Genomic DNA, 24408 nt, shown 5'->3' on the forward strand with positions numbered 1-24408 from the left:
AAGGCACTATCAAAAGACCAAGGAGTGGGTGATTCCCCAATTGTTGGAATGATCCTCCCACCCATTAGCATATGACATCACCCAGCTTACAAAAACTAACCACACATTTCATGGCCAACACATTTACCCTCTGTGATGGCGCACATTCTGTGGCCTGTGCTTCTCTCTGAACCCAAGCAAATCTACCTCTTACCTATCACTGTGTCTCTCACTGATTTTTTTTTTTTTTTTTTTTTTTTGCAATGAGACATCAAGAACCTGAGCTTCATTAGGTCCTGCCATGTGGGTTTGAGTCCCAATCTTAGGTAAACAGTTTCAAACACAACTTTTTGAGATGGAAAGATGATGATCTGCCCAATATTTTGTAAACAGTGTCACAGATGGAGACAGAAGCTGAAGAATGGGAGAAAAGCAGTGGGAAAAGTGTGCCGAGGAACCCCCTTCATAGCCTGTCAGAAAAACTGCTAAATGCCTGACTTGTACCCATAGTTTTCATTGGCCTGATCCTTGACACAAAGAAGATTAAGGACAGAATAACCCTCACCCACTTGGGCAACAGCTACTAAGGCATAGAGATAGTGGAGCCTTCAGGACACACTGGGAAGTAGCCCATGCCAGAGTCCCTCAACTGCACCCACTACTGCTCACCTGTTCACATGGGGTTCAAGGAAACAAGAAACTAGAGATTGTAAAGGAATTAAGATTTGTTAGTCATATGTCCTTCCAGCCACTGGGGCGAGGACCTCTTACCTTAACTGGAGGTCTTCTGGAACCTGGGACTGAGCCATGTGAACTTTCTGCTGAGTTTGTTTTCGCTGTCCCAGTTTTCAGCATGCTAGGCTTCTTGTTACTTCCATTGGGCTGGGTTTCCTTGACATTCAGCTTCCACCACAGGAGCTTTTGCCAAGCTGGGCTTCTGCTGTGCTTGATCTCTGCCTCACTGGGGCTGAGCTGAGGTTGTTTCAGCCAGGCTACATCCAAGTTATGGCACCAGATATGGCGTCAGGGGAGTGTGTAATTTCCTCGATTCTGTCTCACTGCAGCAAAGATTTGAAATGGTGGACAAGTGTTACAGCTCGGTTTCGGCTCAGTTTTATTTGGCAAACAAAAGATAGTACACCCTCGAGGTGTGAGGACAGGCTGACCCAAAAGGAGAGAAGCTCAATTTTGGCTCCTCTTTTTATATGTTTCGTCTCCTCCCCCTGAGCATGCCCTATGTAAATTGGGCTAGCCCAGAAGGCTGTTTTTTTCACCTGAGGTTCTCAGTCTGGTCCTCAGATTTTCTTTTGTTCCATTTTTGTGGGCTTTTTCCTTTCTTTGTCTTTTAGCCACCACCATTTTGGACTTCTTTTTCCTATTCTAACTACCTAACAGTAACATCTCTTTGCCTGTTGAGAAAAATGAGATGGAATCCTATTTTCACCACTATCCACCACCTTAACATTCACACACACACACACACACACACAAATTCTTTCTAAAAACAAGTGAACAAGCCAAGACTTAAAACACTGTTGTTAATCAAGTTTCTGAGGAAACACACAGTTTGGTTCTTTTTTCACTATGCATATCTGTATCTACCACTGTTACAAGGTAGTAACAAGGTCTTTACTCCAAACTTATTTAGAAGCTTTTTTGCCAAGTCATCACTAATTCTGATCTGGAATGTTCCCCTCTAAGAGACTCTTCCTGGAAGACAGCATGGCAGCCCACTCCAGTGTTCTTGCCTGGAGAGTCCCATGGACAGAGAAACCTGCTGGGCTACAGTCCACAGGGTCACAAAGAGTGCAAGCATGCACAAGAGACTTAGAACCAGAGTTTCTGATTAGGTTGGAATCAAAGCCTTTACAGCTCTTTCTTCCCATTTTGTACATCCTCACAGATACAAACAAATGGTTTCTATCTCTACACTGCCAAATGTATTGCTTTTACAGACTCCACGTTAATTAGAAAGTTATGTGCCAGCTCCTTCCTCTATTCCCTCCCTCACATGGCAGTAGTGGAGGGGCAAACCACATCACAGCAGATTAGCCAAGAAGGAACTAAACTTATAAACTCTGAATATGGTCCTTTTCTTATCTCCTGGCAAAGGAGCTTTCCTGTACTTCTTCCAGTTCCAGATCTAGTTATTGCATCAACTTATATATAATTGGGTTTTTTTTAATCCTTTACACCTAAAACTTTTATCATTTACCTTTTAATTGCTTTAGTAAAAACATTTTTTGAAATGAACTTTTAAAGAAGTTTGAACTTTTCATCATGGGCACTTTAAAACAAAATAAATGAAAAAAGAAAACACATATTCACCAGAAAACAGAGCTGAACAAAAATGTTTAAAGATTGTTTTATACAGCGGGGTGCTGATAAATTTTCAACTAGTTCTTAATGATGTGTGTGTCTGTATACACACACTATAAGCTGTATTGACATAAAGGAGAGGTGGCACACAATTGTACAAGTGATAATGTACAATAATCTTTATTGTAAATTCCGTATAGCCAATTGTTCTCACAGAATGCTTTTACTGGTTTTCGCTGAGCATTTATATACCTAGCCAACATATGGTTGCAACTGATGAATGAACCAATGTGAAAATGGATAAACACAATCAACATAAATATTGGTTGATATTTTAAGTTTACTAATAAGAAAAAGGTGATTCAGCAAAGACATATGTATTGGAACTTCATTTGTTCCTCAATGATATGAGCAACTTCTTTGCTGAACTGGATAATGGTTCTCAAATTCTGGAGGAATATTTCTGAACTTTTGTGTGCTATTCACAATGTAAAGTCTTCAATTTTTTTTGTTTGTTTGTTTGTTTAATCTGCTTTAGAACCCTTTCCTCCATTGCTTTCTTAAGTCTGGAGTGACAATCAGGAAAGCAATAAATCAAGCCCTAGTTTGTAGCATTTGCCAATTCCTTTGATGTAAATACTCCCACTATGGCTGATTTTAAGTCATGCAGAGTTGGGAAGACTTTTTACATCAATACAATGGATAAATATGATAGATATAAATAACTCCTAGAGCATAGATAAGAGTAAATTGGGACTTCCCTATTGGTCTAATGGTTAAGATTCCACACTTTTACCACAGGGGGCATGGGTTTGATCCCTGGCTGGGAAACTAAGATCCCTTATGTCACTGCCAAAAAAACAAATAAAAAAGTAAATTGTCCAAAAAAATTAGAAAGTGATGAGTTTTGAGGATTTATTAGCTTTGTTATTAATAAAATGTATTTCACTGTAAGTTTTTAACAAACCTCATGAAAATGTCTGAAAATTTAATAGTTGACTCCCTCAGGCTGATATAGGTCATCTCCAGCTTATCACTGGCTCATGTGTTATCTCCTCACAGGTCGTCTTGGGAAGCCAAAAATTACTCAGAGTTTCATGACATCTGTGAACAGCACCTGTAACGTCACACTGAAGTGCTCTGTGGATAAAGAAGAAAAGAATGTGACATACAGTTGGAGTCCACGAGGGGAAGAGGGCAATGTCCTTCAAATCTTCTGGACCCCTGACAACCAAGAGGAGACTTACACGTGTACGGCATGGAACCCCGTCAGCAACAATTCTGACTCCATCTCTGCCCAGCAGCTCTGTGCAGGTAACCAAGCATCTCTGTCCATCGCTCCTGGAGTCTCAAAATTCACTCTGACCTGCTGCAAGGCCTGAATCTGGCCCCAGTTCTCCAGAGGAAGGTGCCTTCGTTATGCCATGGCTGGACCCAAGGTGCTTCTCCTCCCAGTAAGCCCCAGAAAAGAGTCCAAAGCCTTTTGGGAGATGCCAGGCATTTCAGGGTATTCTGAGGCAGTTCCCACTCAGCTGCCTGATTCAGTTTCTGATCTTGACGTTTAATAGCGGGAAGTACAGTTTTCCTTGTAGATTTGGCACTCCCCTGGAGGGCACCTAGTATGGATAGTGCTCTTGAATGTGGACAAGCTTGCCTAACCTCTCTAGCCCATCTCCTGAGAGTTAAGTCTCATTGCATCTTCTGTTTTCAGACATCACAATGAGCCCCCATACTCGCCGCACTGGATTGATGAGTGGGCTGGCTGTGCTTTCTCTGCTTATAATCATTCTGCCCCCAGTGGTTTTGTTCCTTTTGTACAAGAGAAGAGAAGGTAGGATTTTCTCACAAGGTAAAATGTAGAAATGTACCTTTGTTTTTCCTGGGACTGAAGTCAGTTATCCAAGGTGGGGTGGAAATGTCCTTTGTTCCAGGGAATTAGTCTTTCTAGAATCCTCAGTGCCCCATCTTACCATCTCCTAGACAGACGGCCTCGATTACTGTATTACATTACCCTGAATGGTCTTCCAAACATGTTTCTGGGATCAGCAGGATGCCATAGGTCCAGAACTTGAGTCCAAGTTTAAGTGAGTAAGTAACTGTTAATCACTTAGTCGTGTCTGACTCTGTGCAGTCCCATGGACTGTAGCCTGCTCCTCTGTCCATGAAATTCTCCAGGCAAGAATACTGGCGTGGGTTGCCATTTCCTTCTCCAGGTCTCCTGTAGGGGAAATTAGAATTGGACACCTCAAGTCAAAAAGAGCCCCTGGGTTCAAGTTTAGCACTGCCATTAACAAACTGTGCTCCATGGGGCACATGTACTTACCTCTCTGCCTCAGTGTTCTCACACGTGAAATAAGATTTGGACTAAGTCTCCAAGGTCACTTCCAAGTCCACCAAAACTGTGACTTTTGAAATGTCATTGAGGGACAAGCACTAGTTGTCACTAGATCCCTTTGGGTCCCTCTGGATCATTCTGTAATTGTAACCATTCTAAACTCAGAAAACCTGATCTTGGGCCCTAGGGGGCTTCACCCTCCTGTTCCTCTGTGTCCACTCAAAATCTTCCTTTCCCACCCATCATAATAGCAACCCTGGATGTAGAGAGGCTCTCCCTTTGATTCCATGTTGCTGACTCTCTTTTCGGTCTGATTCCTCAGGTTCCTTCTTGAAGAAATTCAGTAAGAACCCTGGTAAGTTCTCAACCACTAGTTTCCCTGGATGACAATTGCAAGAGATGAGTTCACAGCAGAGTGACGAAGCCTAAGCTTGTACTTTGCAGACAGTCTGGGGTGAAGGTCCCAGCTTGACCATTTATCTGCTACCAATTATTTTATCACTGTCTTGGTTTTCCCAGTTGTAAAATACACATAAAACCAGGATGTGCAACATATACTTACTAAACAGATTTAATGAATTACACATATAAAATACTTGGCCCAGTGCCTGGTACATTGTGAGTACTCAGTGTTAGATACTATCCTTTCAGTTGATACACCTGGGCTTGGCACAGAAGGAGGCATTCTGGGGGAAGAGAGTTTGTAATGTGAACTGTAACTCAAATAGTCTCTTGATGGGGAGAAGTCACACAACCTCCTCAGGCCATAGGTGATCTTCAGGGCTCCTCAAAGAGGCATTTGTCCTCAATCCCTCACAGCCTTGTTGCAGGGAAGAAGGCCTATTTTTTCATCTGCAAATGAAATAAGAGAGAGCACTGAATCTGGTTCACTCACCAAGTCTGAGGCAGGGACTGGGACAGAACTAAACTCTGAAACACTAGATCCCTGTAATAATAGCACTCAGCCCAGACCTGTTGTCTGCAGATATGTTGGTGCTTTGGAATGTGAAGGCCCTGAATTCTGGCTATCTGTTTTCAACTTGACCCTCAAATGTTCTGCATTAGGAGCAAAGAAAAGCAGTACAATGAGAGAAATGCCTCTATTAGTCCATGAATTCTTAAAACGTTAGTCGCTCAGTTGTGTCCGACTTTTTTCGATCCTGTGGCCTGCAGCCAGCAGGTTCTTCTGTCCATGGAATTCTTCAGGCTAGAATACTGGAGTGGGTAACCATTCCCTCCTCCAGGGGATCTTCCCAAACCAGAGACTGAACCCTGGTCTCCCCTTGTAGCTCAGCTGGTAAAGAATCCACCTGAAATACAGGAGATTCCAGTTGTATTCCGGGGTTGGGAAAATACCCTGGAGAAGGGATAAGCTACCCATTCCAGTATTCTTGGACTTCCCTGGTGGCTCAGATGGTAAAGAATCTGCTTGCAATGTGGGAGACTTGGGTTCGATCCCTGGGTTGGGAAGATCCCTTGGACAAGGGCATGGCAACCCACTCTGGTATTCTTGCCTGGAGAATTCCAAGGACACAGGAGCCTGGCAGGCTACAGTTCATGGGGTCACAAAGAGTCAGAAACGACTAAGCCCAACACAGTTCCCACATTGCAGGCAGATTCTTTATCATCTGAGTCACTAGGTGAACCCTGAATTCTTAAAAGTAAGAATTCTTAAATTCCTCACACAGAGCTTGGCAGGTAGAGAATTTAACAAATGTTTGACTCTGAATCAATCAGTCAAGTAACAAATGTGTGTGGAGTACCTCCTACATGTCTAACATTGAGGTGGTAAAAGAAAGATATGTACCAGAAGAAACCGACACAGTGTGCAACTAGAGAGAATCAATCTAGTTGAAAAACTAAGACCCTCACTTGAAAAGATTCTAGCCATATAAGGCAGTCAATGCTAAATGCTGGAGACACTAAGAAAGACCCTGGGTGGAAAAGCTAACTTCAGTGCCCACACAGAGATGGGGGAGAATCTCTTTATCTTAACGTGGACTGAAAATAATTCCCACTGAGCTCTGGGTGAGACCTGAGCCAATTGTCTCCTGTACCACAAGGCATCCCTAAGAAAGAGTCAAGCAAGGATTCAAACATCCATCTCAAGAGGACAGGAGTCATTTAACCTCTTGGGATTTCATTTCTTCATTTGAAAAAAGAGAACATTAGAGTAAATCATCTCGAAAAATTCATCCACATTTTCATGTACTGTGGTTCTATGCTTGTTTATGACTCAGATGCTTCCTCAAAGAAAACAATATACACATACATCACAGTTTCAAGAAACACCCAGCCAGCAGAGTCCAGGATCTATGATGAGATCCCCCCACGCAAGGTAAGGGGGTGCTACTCACAGGTCTCCACCACCACTCCCAGGACAGGGAATCATGGGCAGCAGCCACAACCAAGAGGCTGGGGGTGCGGGATCCAACCAAGAAATACCATGTCAGGGAAATGGTCCTTTGAGTCTTTCCATGGGGACAAGAAAGTGGCCAAGTGTCACCCCCTGGCAGCCTCCTGGACTTGAGACCTCATGCCTGGCTTTAGGTTAGATGTCAGGACTAAGAGTTAAGCACTTTCTATAGGGGACTCATACCAGGGGAGCCTCTGATATGAGGTGAGAGCTTTTATGTGGCCACTGACCGGTAAACAAGTTGCTAAGGGGATTTCAAGGGCACAAAACTGAGAGAGCTCCACTTGAACTCGACTTCTTGGTCTGGCTGCAGCAGCAGCTTATTCTCCATGGGCTGATTCACTCTGTCCCACAGCCTGCCCTCCCACCTTCCTTTTACCTGCCTGCCCATCCCTCACCTCCACCCGGAACCAGGCTTCCTCATGGTATCACCTTCCTCTGTGCTTCTACCAGCCGGCTCTCCTGAAGTCTCCAAGGAGAGAAAGGGAAATTGAGGTCTGCCTGGTCAATCCAGCCCTGCACTTGGACCAATAGTTCAGCTGGGTTTGTAGAGCCCATGGAAAGCTAAAATTCTGACTAAGCAAGACTCAGTCTGAACCACCAGACTGTTCTTCTTGGCTTCTGAGGTTCTTGTCCAGTTGCTACCTATACCCACCCCAACTTGACCCTGATCCTCTCCACAGCTGGATGGAACCAAAGGTAAAGCTGGGAGAGGAGACCACTTAGCAAAAGTGGGACCAGGGAGGGCTGATGGGCAGAGGCAGTAGCAAGATATTCGCCTGGGCTCCCTCACTCAGGGCAAGATGCATGTTTTACAGGTGCTCCCCTCCAAGGAGGAGCCAGTGAACACAATTTACTCCCTAATGCAATACTCTGATAAGGTAAAGTCTTTCTGATTTTTATCACTGTTGTCCTGTCTGTTACAACTTTTCTTTGGCATCTTATCTAACCAAACAGGAATAAACTGGTTCCCTTGGAACTCTGTGTTTCCTAGGATTAATTGCTAAGAGCCTTGGTGTCCTTCCACACATGCACACAGCTCTGCTTCCCAGGTCCAAGGCCATTTACAAGCTGGCTTCCTTGATTGCTTTTCCCAGCCTTTCTATGAAGGAGCACCTAAGTCTCTGAACTGCAGTGTGGAAACTCCAGTCTCTAATAACACCCAGGGCCATTGCTAGCTCACAGGGTATAAACTAGAAAGCAGGTCTGCCATGCCCCAGGCAGACACAGGGCGACACCAGATGCACAGATGGGCAAGTAGAACACAGGTTGAATCCCAGTTCCCACTGGTCCCCTCAGCAGACCTTCACCGTGTGCCACCGGTATAAGCATTTGTAGTGCCCTAGTGGCACTCATGTTCCCTGTGCCCCAGCATCCTCCTTTCAAATATACAAAGAGGGAAGGTAAGTCCTGACCTCTGACAGGACTTTCAGTTTGGGGAACCTGGTTTTGTGTTGTTACTATCTGAAAATCCCTGTTTCCACCACAGTCAGGACAGCTTTAGGGTCTCTGGGTGAATCAAATATTTTGGAAGTGTTTCTATCTAATAGCTGAGCTAGTAGGCAGGAAGATAACCATGAAAGATAAATTTGAACCCAGCTGTCTTGGGGGAAAGGGATGATAATGATAACAAGTGAAGAGTGGGAGGAAATATCAGGATGTCAAAATGGAATGCAAATGAATTCATGAATAAGAAATAAAAGCTGGTTCTCTGAGTCATCTGTAAGCTGGACAAGTAAGAAGGTCATAAGGGAACTCAATGCACAGGTCAGTTTGAATGTCAAGATAAACCAAGTGCCCTGGAGAATAAGACAGAAGGACTTTGACTTCCTCAAGGACCAAAGATGGAAGGAGAGAGAAGAAAAGGAAGAAAATGAGTGAGGAAAGAGGAGGAGGAGGAAAGGGGAAGGAGAAGCAAGTGAGAAGCAGGGCTCCAGCATATCTGCACCAGGATTAGAAGGAGAGTGGGAGATACACTGGGATGCAGTAGGTTTGAAGGATTAATCAGGGACTCCTGGATTGAGACATCTCATAGTAAACTCTCTAGACAAGTTGGTTGGCAATTACTAGTTTGGTTAGTATGTAATTTAAAACCTAGGACTCCATGAGCCAGTGTAAGAGTTGTCTGCAGTATTCTAAGTAACTACAGCATATGACACCAGTGAAAGTGACTCACCACTACATATAAGCCAAGGTGAAGTTAATGGGGTAAAGAAGAAATGAAGACTTAACTAGGAACAAGGAAGGCAGGTCACATGAGCCTGAATGTCGCTTCAAGCCTGTAATCAAAATCAATGCAGATACCCACATTCCCATATGCTGTTTTTTCTAAGTTAAGAGAGCTTCCTAATGGAGTGACTGGAACAGAGGTGAGGGACTCAGCAAAGGGCAAGATCCCTCTACCCCAGATTACCCCAGAACCAGGGAAATCTAAGGTGTCTCTCTAAAGGCTCCCTGTGGGACTGGAATTCCCGAGCAGTGGCTTTAAGTCAGCATTTCCCCCTTCTCCTTTTTGTACAGATGGAGAAAACCAGCACTAAGGACAGCAAACCTCTTGGGACTTCAAGCTATGAAATTGTGATCTAGGCTCCCAGAAGGAATTCTCCCCATGGAAACTGAGCTGCAACCACACATACTGGCAGATGATCCAGACCTAGACTTGCTCTGCCCAGATCTTACCCAGAGATTACAGATCACCAGATTCCAACATCTAAGCAAAGAAGGAGACACTCTGTTGCTGGGCATAACTTGTACTGAAATAGACAAACGGATCATGCCCTTTCTAAGATGGCTCACTTCCTAACAAATAACAAGGCAGATCCCTTGGAACAGTGCTTCACATCCTTCTTCACACTGTAGCACATGGAGAAAATAATTTTTATGATACAATGGAATAAGCAATCAAGATTGCTCATGGCTGGAGGCTGTATATGACTGGAGGGGATGACTCTTCCCAGCAACCCCATATGGGGAGGATCAATATTTACACACCTGTAACCTGCCATGACACAGCACTTAAGAGCCTCTGTTCACACTCAATGTATGGGAGAAGCCCTGGTGCATGGCCTCACCCAGTCCCCCTGCACCTTGGGCAGGTAAGCCTCTCACTCAAGTGCATGGCTTGATGTATAGAGTGTGGACTGCATTTCAGGCTATCTGTCCCTTTGCCCGGGAACATTTGTCCAGGGTGTACCTGGCTGGACCAGCCCAACCCTATATCACTCTGTGGCATGGAAAGATGTCAGAGATGTTGGTCTCAGCTGTGCAGACACACTCTTCCAATGGAGTGTTGGAACACGTTCTTTCTGTAGGGACTAGACTTCTGGGGCATTTTTCTTCTGACTCCACTTCAGAAACCTCATAATATTTTTTTCTGTCTAAGTTTTTCTTCTGTATCCCTGTGTAATGGTTCATTTTGTGTGTCAACTTGATTAAACATTATTCAGGGTGTGAGTGTGAAGGATCAGATAGGCATTTGAACTGATAGACCTTGTAAAGCAGATTAATCCTCCCCTCCATGTGGGTGGGCATCACCAAATCAATTGAAAATCTGAATAGAAAAAAAGGCAGAGTAAGAGAGAATCTATTCTCTCTCACTGCCTGACTGTCTTTGAGTTGAGACATTAGTCTTCTGCCTTGAATTTGGACTGGAACTTCCACCATCAGCTTTCCTGGTTCTCAGGCCTTTCAACTCAGACCTCTTCAGCTTGCTTACAGATCTCAGAATTTCTCAATCGCTGTAATCACATGAGTCAATTCCTTTATAGCTATTTCCTATAGTTCTGTTTCTCTACAAAACCAACCACCATACACTCCAAACTGCCTCATCATGAAAAAGAAGGCATCTCCAATAAAACCATTCTCCAAAAGGAACTCAGTTCAGTTCAGTCACTCAGTCATGTCTGACTCTTCACGACCCCATGGGCCACAGCATGCCAGGCCTCCCTGTCCATCACCAACTTCCAGAGTTTACTCAAACTCATCTCCACTGAGTTGGTGATGTCATCCAACTATCTCATCTTCTGTCATCCCCTTCTCCTCTTGCCTTCAATCTTTCCCAGCATCAGGGTCTTTTCAAATGAGTCAGCTCTTCACATCAGGTGGCCAAAGTATTGGAGTTTCAGCTTCAATATCAGTCCTTCCAATGAACACTCAGGACTGATCTTTAGGATGGACTGGTTGGATCTCCTTGCAGTCCAAGGGACTCTCAAGAGTCTTCTCCAACACCACAGTTCAAAAGCATCAATTCTTCAGCGCTCAGCTTTCTTTATAGTCCAATTCTCACATCCATACATGACTACTGGAAAAACCATAGCCTTGACTAGATGGACCTTTGTTGGCAAAGTAATATCTCTGCTTTTTAATATGCTGTCTATGTTGGTCATAACTTTCCTTCCAAGGAGTAAGTGTCTTTTAATTTCATGGCTGCAATCACCATCTGCAGTGATTTTGGAGCCCAAAAAAATAAAGTCAGCCACTGTTTCCCCATCTATTTGCCATGAAGTAATGGGACCAGATGCCATGATCTTAGTTTTCTGAATGTTGAGCTTTAAGCCAACTTTTTCACTCTCCTCTTTCACTTTCATCAAGAGGCTCTTTAGTTCTTCTTCTAACTACTCAGCTGTATTTCTGGCATTTCAGGGAAACCCAAACATCAAAACAAAACACATTGAAGGAAGCAGTCATTCTCCAGAGGGAACTTGGGAGATGGTGATATACATCATGAAACTGTGTCCACCCAAGTTACTAAGGTTTAGCCCAGAGAGTGGTGGAGTTCAAGCTATGGTTAGTGACCCTCCCTCTTCCCCTAAGTGGAACTTTCAGGTAAGCATTTGAAAAATTGTTTCCCTCATGTATTAACAAGCATAACCAGCTAAATCCTAAACCACCAAGAACAATCCCAGTCTCAATAGCAGAAATGAACTGCTTTTAGGCAGAATGAGGGTGTTAGTCCCCATTAATGGGTCCATAGACTTATCTAGCCCTGACTATCATTATCACTGTGTTGGGAGCTTCAAGATCTCCAGTGTATAAGATGAACAAGATGTCTGACTTGGTCTAACTACAGCACAAACACTACAGTTAAATCTTGAACTACATGCTACAGGGAGTGGCATGACCTAACACATCAGAAGAGACCTCACAGAGGAAGTGAAGCTGAGGTTGGACCTCAAGGTGTGGATGGGATTTGGCAGAGAATGAAGAAGACAGAAGGCATCCAAGTGAGGAAGGCGTAGAGAAAGAAAACAATAAGATCTGTGTCATGTGTTTTGGGTACCTCCCCAGATACACCATGCATGATCACAGTCCCTTGCCTCTGTGTGGCATAGTGCTCAGCTGGAATGTATGGCCCCATCCCTTGTTCATTTATACATCCTTCAATACCCAGCTCAAATATCACCTTATCTATGATGCTTTCCCTGGTCAAATTAACTATGGTTCTTTTTGCACTCCTTTCCCCACCCCTATGGTCTTTCTGTCACTAAAACTCATTTCATTCTACCCTACAGTATAGATAATTGTTTGTTTCCTTATGTATTGTTCATTACTTAAAGGCAACCCATGACTTTATGATCATGAAGAGGTGATCACAAGACGTATTAGCTTCATTCATCTCTGCATCTACCATCAGCCAACATGGTGCCTTGTACCTTGCTTTTTGAGCTATAAATTCTGTTGAATAGAATTGAAAGTGATCAGCTAGCTTGAAAAAAGGGTATATATTGGAAGTACTGATGGATAGAAGCCAATAAGCATAGTGGAATCAAATTACAGCAAGCACTAAATATCAGCATGGAAATATCAGAGGCTATTCCCAGTACAGGGGCATTTGGAGGGAAAAGATTTTCAGAGGTAGACAGATCTTCTAAGACATCAAGTAAAGCAATGAACCAGGTGTAAGGCAGTCACCCTAGGGAAGGGTATAGAAGAAGAAATAAGAGACGTAGTCCTAAAGGATGGAGACGTTCCAAAGTCATACTGAATAAGATGTTTTTCCTAAAACTTATGTACTTCTTTATGTGAGTTGAGAGATCACTCATGGACATATTCATTCTGTAGCTGCTGCCCCTGCCTCTCCCTGGCGTGCTTACTCAGTCATGTTCTTAGTATTCTAGTGCCCCAGCAGAAAGTAGGGGTTGGGGGAGAAAGGAAAGAAGGAAAGGGAAAGAAAGGAAGAAAGAAAGATGAAGGGAGGAAGGAAGAAAGGAAAGAACTAGAAGTAAGAGTTCCTTAGGACTTCCCAGGAGAACAAACCTGGGGTGCAGCCAGTGCACAGAAATTCTTCACGTGACTTTTGGGACTCAGGAACACCGTGTTTGATTCTTTCCTATGAATCTTCTGATTTATGAAGGCATAAGCTATTCACCCCATTCCCAATCAGTTCTCAGATTATCCTTCTGAAATATGAATGTGATCTTATTTTCCCCTTCACATCTTTCCACATAAGCTATATTGTGACCAACAGGTCTATAAAATCAAAGTATTCTTTCAGTGGAACAGAATCTTTACTTTTTAATTGATAGGCAATTGCTTTACAATGTTGTTTAGGTTTCTGCCATGCAGCAACACGAATCAGTCATAATTATATATATCCCTTCCCTTTTAAGCCTCCCTCCCCTCTACCCATCCCACTCCTCCAGGTCATCATAGAGCTCCAGCCGGGATCCCTGTGTTATAGGGCTGCTGCTGCTGAGTCGCTCAGTCATGTCCGACTCTGTGCGACCCCATAGACGGCAGCCCACCGGGCTCCCCCGTCCCTGGGATTCTCCAGGCAACAACACTGGAGTGGGTTGCCATTTCCTTCTCCAATGCATGAAAGTGAAAAGTGAAAGTGAAGTCGCTCAGTCGTGTCCGACTCTTCGCGACCCCATGGTCTGCAGCCTACCAGGCTCCTCCGTCCATGGGATTTTCCAGGCAAGAGTACTGGAGTGGGGTGCCATTGCCGTCTCCTGTTATACGGCTACTTCTCACTAATTATCTCTTTTACGTACGATAGTGTATATATGTCAATGCTACTTTCTCAATCCGTCCCACCCTCACCTTCCCTCACTATGCCCAGAAGTCCATTCTCTGCTGGGTTCATCAGCACCCCTTTTCTAGATTCCGTATATACGTGTTAATATAAGGTATTTGTATCAGGTACTTGTATCAGACCAAGATGTGCCCGCTTTTTTAGCGTGCTCTGAAATGGAAATCTCAGGGGCAGAGGCCTCTAGTGGAAAGCAGTGGTAAGACAAGACATTCCCTCTCAAGTCACCATGGGCTTTTTACCCGGGAGAGAAAGGGAAAAATGCTGCAGATTTTTCTGCATGCCTCTCAGAAAAAGAGAGCGAAGCTGATTTTAAGTGAGTTTTTTTTTAAAAGCTATAGAATATTACTAACTGCACAGCCCACAGGAGAAGAGTTTTACTGGGCCACTTCTGGAAAGTGGGCATAGGAAAGAGCCTGGCTGGTCCAGGCTATGTCAACAGAGACCACTTCTCTTGTTCCTCCTGGAAAACAGAAATGACTGGACTATATTTTCTTCAAGATTACATTTCTTTCCTTCTATTTGGCTTTTCCCTGATTTGTAAAAATTTTCTCTCATGTAACTTCTGACTGTAAAATGAAGCTTAAGGACATAATAGGAAGAAGTATAATGAGTGGTCACAAATGTTGGCTCTGATGCTAGAGTACCTGGGTTTGAATTCTGGTTTCTTATTTTAACCTCTCTGTGCCTCAGTTTGCCCGTCTATAAAACTGGGATAATACTGGCTCTTACCGTGTAGGATTGATGTGAGGATTAAATGAAGTATTCCATGCCCACACACAGTAAAGCCCTGGATCATTATATTATCTGTTATTATAGGCCTGAAACCATTATAAGATGCTAAAACCAAAGTTATAAAAATAAAGATCCATGCAATGGAAATGTATCTGATATTGTGCTAAATCAACTTTGTATATCAAACTTTTAATTCTTAATCCTCCTAGATCAAGATCTGCTCCTATTATTTCATTTACCACACTACATCCTAATTACCTGATAGTATACCTGTCTCCTCAACTAGTGAGAGAACAGGGGCTATGTCTGAATAATAGTGAGGGAAATAAAGGGCTACTTGAGGGCAGGGAGCCTATAATATCTAATTGACAGCTTACTTTGTATAGCAGCTGCTACACTAGATGCTGTAAAGTGGAAATTAATTCTTCTAGTTTACATGAAAGCTAAGGGAATAAAAATCTTAGCAAGGATTGGAACTTAGGACTTCTTGTCACCAAGAGCCCTGCTGAAAGCTACCATGAGAGTGAGCAGAGTCCATACTTGGCCTCTACCATGCTGCCTGCTCTGGATTGCCAACGCCTGACAGTTTGCCTCAGGTGTAGCCCACACCTGGCACATAATAGGTGACCCACAAATATTTGTTGAATGAATATGTACATATAATGATATTTTAGAGATACTAAAACTGCAGCTCCAAGTAGATGTGTTCACATATTAATTCTGTTGTTCTCTGGATAACCACTCAATTTCATTTGGGAAACACCCACTAAAGAAACTTGGATAAAAACTCTGCCTGCAGTTTGGGCAGATCTGGTTTCCTAGAAAACAAGGAATTCAGGTGTTAAGCATTTCTGATGAGTTGTTGCAAAATGAGAGAGATACAGTGTACGTTTGCACTATTTATGCCACAAGAAAAACAGAAACAAAAGAGGTCAGAATTAGGGAGTTGTGCTACACTATTTCAATATTACACTATTTCTCAAGCTACACACCTTGAGACTTTAATGATCTGCAGTCCAAGTGTGGGGAGCCCTCGATGGTTGCTCAAATCAGGTTAAAGTGTAAATACATTTTGACAAAGACCGTTAGTAAAAGTCTTGAAGTTCTGATTTGCGGAAGCAGAGTAATGACTAGTACACTCTCTAGAGACTTGTAGACTTTGAGAAATTTATTAAGAACAATGCATAAACAGAACCACTCTCTCTTTGAATGATAATTACTATCACCACTCTTGCTGGCTGCTTGTCCAGTCAGTTTTGAATAGCCTTGCACAAGGTTCTGGGTTTGGATGAATCAACTCTGGGAACTGAAAATGGTCATATCTTTGAAACTGAGAAATTTTTATTATGAGATCTTATTGTAGACAAATAATTGCATAAATTATCTGTCAAGGAATTTTTTCAAATACACATAATCACAATGATTAATTTATAACCTATATTTCCAACTATTTATGTATCATTTCTGCATGGATGTCAGAAATCATCTTAAATTCAGTGTGCCCCAAATTGAACTCACAGATCTTTCCTCAGCCTCCCCAATTTGCTTTCAGTCTGTTTTCCCTGTGTTAGTTAATGACCTGCCAAAATCATAATAGCTGACAATTATTGAGTGCTTACTATGTGCTATTCCCACCCTGATGTTTTATATATATTCACTCATTTAAAGCCCATAAGAAATATTAAAACATATCTACCCCAAAGAAAATGCAGTCATCCTCCATTTTGCAAATTAAGAAACTGAGTCACAGAAAGGCTAAGTAATTCAGACAAGCAAATATTAAAACTTAGGGATCAATTCCTAGCCTTCCAACTCCAAGGGCTGTGTCCTGAATTGCTGTTCTTCACTGCTCCACCCATCAGCAGCTGCCAAAAGCAGAGAACTTTTTTATGCTTGTCTTCTTTCTTTCCTCTTGTCACCTCGACTTCCCTGCTATATCTAATCAGCTGTTAGGTTCTGTCAGTTCCAGCTCCTTTCTACGGCTCCTCTCAACCATGTCCCCTCAATATGTCTAATTCTCAAACACACTCTGTCTCTCCATCCCGGGCTCTCAGCTCATTCCTTTAACAGTCATTACCTGGGCTGCTATCACATAAAGAGCAATCTTTCTATTGTAAAACATGGAACTTATCACTTCATTTTCCTGTGGGACCGCACTCCTTAGCAATCTGACCCATCAAGAGTTTCCAGGCCCCTCCCCTGCCTCTTCTCTAGCTCCAGCCACACAGAAATATCATGGATCCATGAACATATCAAATCCTTTCCCACCCCCATGCCTTTGCCCATGCTGTGTCCTCCACTTGAAATGCCTTTCTTCTCCCTTCCATCTCTGGCTCTTTCATATTTCAAGGATCAGACCAAGTATCCTCTCTTTGTGTAGCCTTCTAAAACCTCCCATGCATGCATGCTAAGTCACTTCAGTCATGTGCAACTCTTCGCAACCCCATGGACTGTAGCCTGCCAGGCTTCTCTGTCCATGGGATTTTCCAGGCAAGAATATAGGAGTGTTGCCATTTCCTTCTCCACTAAAACCTCCCACCCAAAGCTAAATATATAGCTTCCTGTTTACACTCCTATAACATTTAGTACATAAGTGCATAAAGGTAACATTTATCATATTCTGTGATAATTATACAGCTGTGGCACTTTCTCAACTATGTCCCCTGCTGGCCAAGAAGTTGTTTTGGCTCAGAAGACTTTCTTCTCTTCCTTGTGTCTGCAGTACCTAATTAACCTTGGATCCTTAAAAAAAAAATTAGATAAGTTAACTAATTAATACAAACATGAAGATTATGCTCACTAGTGCTGTCCTCATTAGTATAGTGGTGAGTATCCCCACTTGTCATACGGGAGACCAGCATTCAATTCCCCGGTGGGGGGGCAACACACTCTTTGGGGCTTCCCTGGTGGCTCAGACGGTAAAGAATCCACCTTCAATAAGGGAGACCTGGGTTCGATCCCTGGGTTGGGAAGATCCCCTGGAGGAGGGCATGGCAACCCACCCCAGTATTCTTGTCCATGGGGTCGCAGAGTCAGACACGACTGAGTGACTAAGCGCAGCACACGTGCTCACTAGCAGTAAATGCTACCTAAACCTATTTCAGAAGCTAGACGCCCTGATTGTAACCGGGTATCTTATCTTTTCTCCATGTCATCTTTTATTACTTGCATTTGTAAATTTCTATTAATAAAATTATTTACACATTGTAAGTGCCTAAGAAATGAGACCACAGGCTTCATTTCAACAAGTAAACAGAAAAAGTATGTGATGATGCTTCTATTCTTTCATTATCTTTGTTTTTCACAAGAAAAGAAGGATAAGGTAAGTAGCTAAAGCAGCAAATGCTCTATTAACAATATGACAAAGGCTCTGTGCAGCTGAGACCTCAGACCCTGAGTAGACATAAAGGCACCTTAGGCTCAGGTGAATTCAGAAAGAGAATGGCAAGAATGAAGTCTGATGTAAGAGACATGACCAGGATCCTGAGACAGGATGCAAAATCTAGAGACAGGGTACCAGAAACAAGAAACTGGAGTGCAGCAGAGCCACATGGTTAGAGATAGAACAGGGAGTTCTGCCTTGATCATCCTAGAAACGGAGAAATTGGGCACTTAGTCATATGTTTTGGGCCCATCACCCTCCAGGACGAGAGTACGTCTTATTCATCTTTCCACTAACAGCACTCATCACAGAAGCCATTGCCCAGGACAGCTTAATAAATATGTGTTGAACTGAACTCAGATTGGGACCCATATATCAAGAGTAGAAAAGAAGTCCTGGAAACCACTTTCAGAGTCTGTTTCTAGGGAACTGGAGAGTAGGATTGTCTGGATCACCCACAGTGCCACCTTTTTCAATGAGGTCACTAGGTGTGGCTCCCTCAGAACTATGGGTGAAGGGCCTCAGGATGTTTTGCAAAATTTTGAGGGAGAAGTGACTTGTTAAAAAGTGATACGTGAAATAGCAAATGGAAGCTTCTAGATATGAAACCACATCCTTTAGTATAACTTATCAAAGAAGCTTCACATCCTCTGCTCTGAGCAACTCTTTGCAAATATACTTAGGCTCCCACAGATAAATCTCTTTATCCTTTTCTTGTTGGACTGAAATTGAACCACTACCCGAAGAATTTCAGAATCCCTGTGTAGCAACTCTATAAACAGATACAGATAATCTTGAGAAGACTTTAAAATTTTTTGTGGTGTTTTTCTAGTACCCTCTGAAGTTTCATTTCATTTCATCTAAACATTAGCCTTAAGCCTCTCCCTCTGTCTGAAATGCTTTATCATCCACTTCTTACCCTCACTGCTTCTAATACACAACTTCGCTTTCTTAATGCCCACTCATTCCTCAGGGCTCAGCTCAAATGTCCCTTCCTTGGGGAAGTCTTCTACTCCTCAGACCATGTCTGATGCCTGTTTTTACTCTGATTGTTCTAGATCTCTTTCTATAACAGCAGTTTTCAAATTTTGTCTTTAAATATCTCTCCTCATGATTATTTGATTAGTTTCTCTCTTTCCTCACTAGACTGTAAGCTCCATCAGGAGGCAGATCACGTCTGATTTTGCTCATCATTTGTATCCACAATGTCTGATCCTGCAAAAGTTACAGAGGAAGTCCTCAATGTATAATATCTTGATTAATTAGTGAAGATGCAACAGTTTGTTCAGCCTTTAACTGCCTTACCTTACATGGAATGTGACTATCCTTTGGCACAAGTCTCAACGACAAAGCTATTTATTCCTAAGTCATATTCCCTTAATAAGTTTCCAACCTTTGGATGGATACACAGTAGAAAAATACTGACTTTACTTCCTCTGCAAAAAGCATGGTTAAGGATTAGAAAACACAGAAAATAGTTAACCTTAACAATATAGACTTAAGGCAACTATCTTTTGAAAGGTGTACTTACAAGGTTGACTCTTAGCTAGTGTCTAGGAACTTGGTTTTAGGGAGATTCTACCATTTCCTAAGAGCAATTCACTGAACTTAAACTGTTTATACAAACAATTTGCTTTGTGCTGAACACCTGCTTTCCTTTTTGGATTCTGAAATTTTGTACATGCTAGGAAGACAGAGACTACTGATACAAACCCTAGAATCCTAGGCTCAGGCAAACTTCCCTAGCAGAAAACATTGTGATGACACATGTGCTGTCATCACATGTCACTTGAGGAATTAAGGACATCCCATGTGACTCCACTAGAGGGAAGACTTTTGAAAGCTTGTATTTTGATTTCTCCTGGATATCATTCTTTGTACCATCACTGATTTTACTTTGTATCTATTCACTGTAATTTCTCATAGCCATGAGTATAACCATAGGCTGAATCCTACACATCCTCATAGTGAACCGTTGAACATGGAAGTGGTCATGAAAATCCCTAAATTACCTCCTTGAATGTTTTTATAATCCATTCAACTTTTCTTCTTTCATCCACTAGTAGCTACAGTAGTCAAGCCACTATCATCTCTTTCCTGGACAACAGCACTTTACCTCCTATAGTCACACTTGCCTTGATCCAACACATTCTCTACACCAGGGGTCCCCAACCTCCAGGACCTGATGCCTGCTGATTTGAGGTGGAGATGATGTAATAATAATAGAAACAAAGTGCGCAATAAATGTAATGAGCTTGAATTATCCTGAAGCCATCCCACCCTCATCCCGACTCCTGCCAACCCTACCAGTCTATGGAAAAGCTGTCTTCCACAAAACCCATCCTGGGTGTCAAAAGGACTGGTCCCCACTGCTCTACACCATAGCCAGAGTGATCTTTCCAAAACACAAATGGGACAGTGCCATCTGGTGGTAGGAAGAACCAATAAATTGCTCTGGTATATACCTTTCCATCCACAGTAGTTCATAAGCTCAAAGTTTATAACCAGAACTTCTTTAATCAGAGAAAAAGATGGAAAAGATATTGTCATCTAACACCCCAAAAGGCACCGAGCCTAGGTCTTGTGAACCAGTTCTACCGCCATCAATGAAAGGATAATTTCTATGTAACTTTAACTGTTTTAAAGCAAAGAAAATACTGGAAAGTTTCAAAATTCACTGAGCACTATTAGAATAACTTTGATTCCAAACTACAACAGGATGATTCCCTGAAAAGAAAAATATGGACCAGAAATCAGCAAACTGAATCCTATGGACAAATCGAGCCTATTAAGTACTTTTATATAGCTTATAGGTTAAGAATAGTTTTTACAGCTTTTAGGAATTGGAAGAATTCAAAAGAATAACAATATTTGGTAGCATACAAAAATTATATGAAATTCAAAATTCAGTGTTAATAAAATTTTACTAGAACACTCCTAATACTCTTTCATTTTTGTATTGACTGTGACCGCTTTCATGCTACAAGAGCAAAGTTGAGTAGTTGCAACAGAGACCCAACAGCCCCAAGTCTAAAATACTCACTATCTTGACCTTTACAGAAAAAAATCTGTCATCTGTTAACTCGTTATATAGATCAGTCTTACTTGTAAATATAAATATTAAAAATCTTAATTTAAATTTTATTAAATTGAACCAAGCAAGGAATTAAAGGGAAAAAAGTAGAATCAAGTAGATGTTCTCTGCAAAATGCAGAAATGGTTTATCTGTAAGAAATCTTTTTGCAATATAGTTGATTTACAATGTTGTGCCAATCTCGGCTGTATGGCAGTGATTCAGTTAGACACACATGTACATTGTGCTTTTATATTCTTTCCCATCGTGGTTTATCTCAGGATAGTGATTAGAGTTCCTTGTGCTGTACTCTAGGACCGTGTTGTTCATCCATTCTAAATGTAATAATTTGCAGCTATCAACCCCAAACTCCCAGTCCACCTCTCTCCCTCCTCACCTTCCCCTTGGCAACCACGAGTCTGTTCTCTATGTCTATGAGTCTGTTTCTGTTTTTGTAGATGGCTTCATTTGTGCTATATTTTAGATTCCTCATGTAAGCGACACCACATGGTATTTATCTTCCTTTTTATGACTTATTTAGCATGATAATCTCTACTTGCATCCATGTTGCTGCAAATGGCATTATTTCATTCTTTTTATACCTGAGTACGGTTCCATTGTATATATGTACCATGTCTTTATCCATTCATCTGTCAATGGACATGTAGGTTATTTCCACGTTTTGGCTGTTGTGAATAGTGCATGTATTCACATGTGTCTTTTTGAATTATAGTTTTGCCTTGGTATATTTCCAGGAGTGGAAATGCTGAATCATATGGTAACTCTGTTTTTACCTTTCTGAGGAACCTCCATACTGTTTTCCATAGTGGCTGTACCAACTTACATTCCCCCCAACAGTGTAGGAGGGTTCCCTTTTCTCCACACCCTCCTCAGAACTTTTTATTTGTAGACTTTTAATGATAGCCATTCTGACTGGTGTGAGGTGGTACCTTATTGTAGTTTTGATTGCATTTCTCTAATAATTAATAATGTTAAGTATAGTTTCATGTGCCTATTGGCCATCTGTGTGTCTTCTTTGGAGAAATGTCTATATAAGTTCTTCTGTGTGTGTTAGATGGAATTTGACTCTGAGGCCGCCCTGGTCCTGAACCTTTGTTTGAAGAAAGTTTTTTTTTTATTAAAGATTCTGCTTCACATCTAGTGATCAGTGTGTTCAAATTATATACTGTTTATTCAATTTTGAAGAGGTGTATGTTTCTATACTGGGAGCTGACTGTGGCTCAAATCATGAACTCCTTATTGCAAAATTCAGACTTAAATTGAAGAAAGTAGGGAAAACCACTAGACCACTCAGGTATGACCTAAATAAATTCCTTATAGATTATACAGTGGAAGTGAGAAATAGATTCAAGGGATTAGATCTGATAGACAGAGTGCCTGAAGAACTATGGACAGAGGTTGATGACATGGCACAAGAAGCAGTGATCAAGACCATCCCCAAGAAAAAGAAATGCAAAAAAGGCAAAATGGTTGTCTGAGGAGGCCTTACAAATAGCTGAGTAAATAAGAGAAGCTAAAGGCAAAGGAGAAAAGACAAGATATACCCATTTGGATGCAGAGTTCTAAAGAATAGCAAGGAGAGATTGTGAAAGCCTTCCTAAGTGATCAATGCAAAGAAATAGAGGAAAACAATAGAACTGGAAAGACCAGACATCTCTTCAAGAAAATTAGAGATACCAAGGGAACATCTCATGCAAAGATAGCACAATAAAGGACAGAAATGATATGGACCTAACAGAAGCAGGAGAAATTAAGAAGTGGTGTCAAGAATACACAGAAGAACTACACACAAAAAGATCTTAATGACCCAGATAACCACGATAGTATGATCACTCAACTAGAGCCAGACATTTTGGAGTATGACGTCAAGTCGGCCTTAGGAAGCATCACTATGAACAAAGCTAGTGGAGGTGATGGAATTCCAGCTGAATTCTTTCAAATCCTAAAAGATGATGATGTGAAAGTGCTGCACTCAGTATGCCATCAAATTTGGAAAACTCAGCAGTAGCCACTGGACTGGAAAAGGTCAATTTTCATTTCAATCCCAAAGAAAGGCAGTGCCAAAGAATGTTCAAACTATTGCATAATCGCACTCATCTCACATGCTGGCAAAGTGATGGTCAAAATTCTCCAACGTAGACTTCAACAGTACATGAACTGAGAACTTCCAGATGATCTAGCTGGATTTAGAGAAGACAGAGGAACCAGAGATTAAATTGCCAACGTCCATTGAGTCATAGAAAAAGCAAGAGAGTTCCAGAAAAATATCTACTTCTTCTTTATTGACTATGCCAAAGCCATTGACTGTGTGGATCACAAAAAACTGGAAAATTCTTCAAGAGATGTGAATACCAGACCACCTGAGAAATCTGTATGCAGGTCAAGAAGCAATAGTTAGAACTGGACATGGAACAACAGACTGGTTCCAAATTGGGAAATAAGTAGGTCCAGGCTGTATATTGTCACCCTGATTATTTAACCTATATGCAGAGTACACCACACGAAATGCTGGGCTGGATGAAGCACAAGCTTGAACCAAGATTGCCGGAAGAAATATAAATAACCTCAGATATGCAGATGACACCACCTTTATGGCAGAAAGTGAAGAAGAACTAAAAAGCCTCTTGATGAAAGTGAAAGAGGAGAGTGAAAAAGCTGGCTTAAAAGTCAACATTCAAAGAACTAAGAACATGGCATCCGGTCCCATCACTTCAAGGCAAATAGATGGGGGAACAATGGAAACAGTGACAGACTTTGTTTTCTTGGGTTCCGAAATCATTTCAGATAGAGACTGCAGCCATGAAATTAAAACACGCTTGCTCCTTGGGAAAAAAGCTATGACCAACCTAGACAGCATATTAAAAAGCAGAGGCATTATTTTGCCAACAAATTTCTGTATAGTCAAGGGTATGATTTTTCCAGTAGTCATGTATGGATGTGAGAGTTGACTCATTAAGAAAGCTGAGTGCCGAAGAAGGGAAGCTTTTGAACTGCAGTATTGGAGAAGACTCTTGTAAGTCCCCTGTACTGCGAGGAGATCCACTTAGTCCATCCTAAAGGAAATCAGTACTGAATATTCATTGGAAGGACTGATGCTGAAACTGAAGCTCTAATATTT

The 24408-nt window shown here is 41.9% G+C and overlaps 1 protein-coding gene across 6 annotated transcripts in view; it reads left to right on the plus strand.

Moving 5' to 3' along the window:
* CD84 (CD84 molecule) overlaps positions 1-22430 on the plus strand; it is a 51851-nt gene extending 29421 nt beyond the window's left edge. Inside the window, exons 3-8 of one of the 6 annotated variants that reach the window (XM_061120383.1) lie at positions 3361-3612; positions 4010-4147; positions 4956-4988; positions 6874-6971; positions 7868-7930; positions 9570-22430. In XM_061120383.1, coding sequence (XP_060976366.1) covers positions 3361-3612; positions 4010-4147; positions 4956-4988; positions 6874-6971; positions 7868-7930; positions 9570-9635 — 650 coding nt within the window. In that variant the 3' untranslated portion in view covers positions 9636-22430. Of the gene's footprint in view, positions 1-3360; positions 3613-4009; positions 4148-4278; positions 4387-4955; positions 4989-6873; positions 6972-7867; positions 7931-9569 lie in introns of those variants that run through there. The other 5 variants (XM_061120384.1, XM_061120385.1, XM_061120387.1 and 2 more) reach the window with 5 other exon arrangements.
* Positions 22431-24408: the final 1978 nt, after the last annotated feature.

This window comes from Dama dama, chromosome 20 (genome assembly GCF_033118175.1).
Source record: "Dama dama isolate Ldn47 chromosome 20, ASM3311817v1, whole genome shotgun sequence".
Classification (NCBI taxonomy): domain Eukaryota; kingdom Metazoa; phylum Chordata; class Mammalia; order Artiodactyla; family Cervidae; genus Dama; species Dama dama.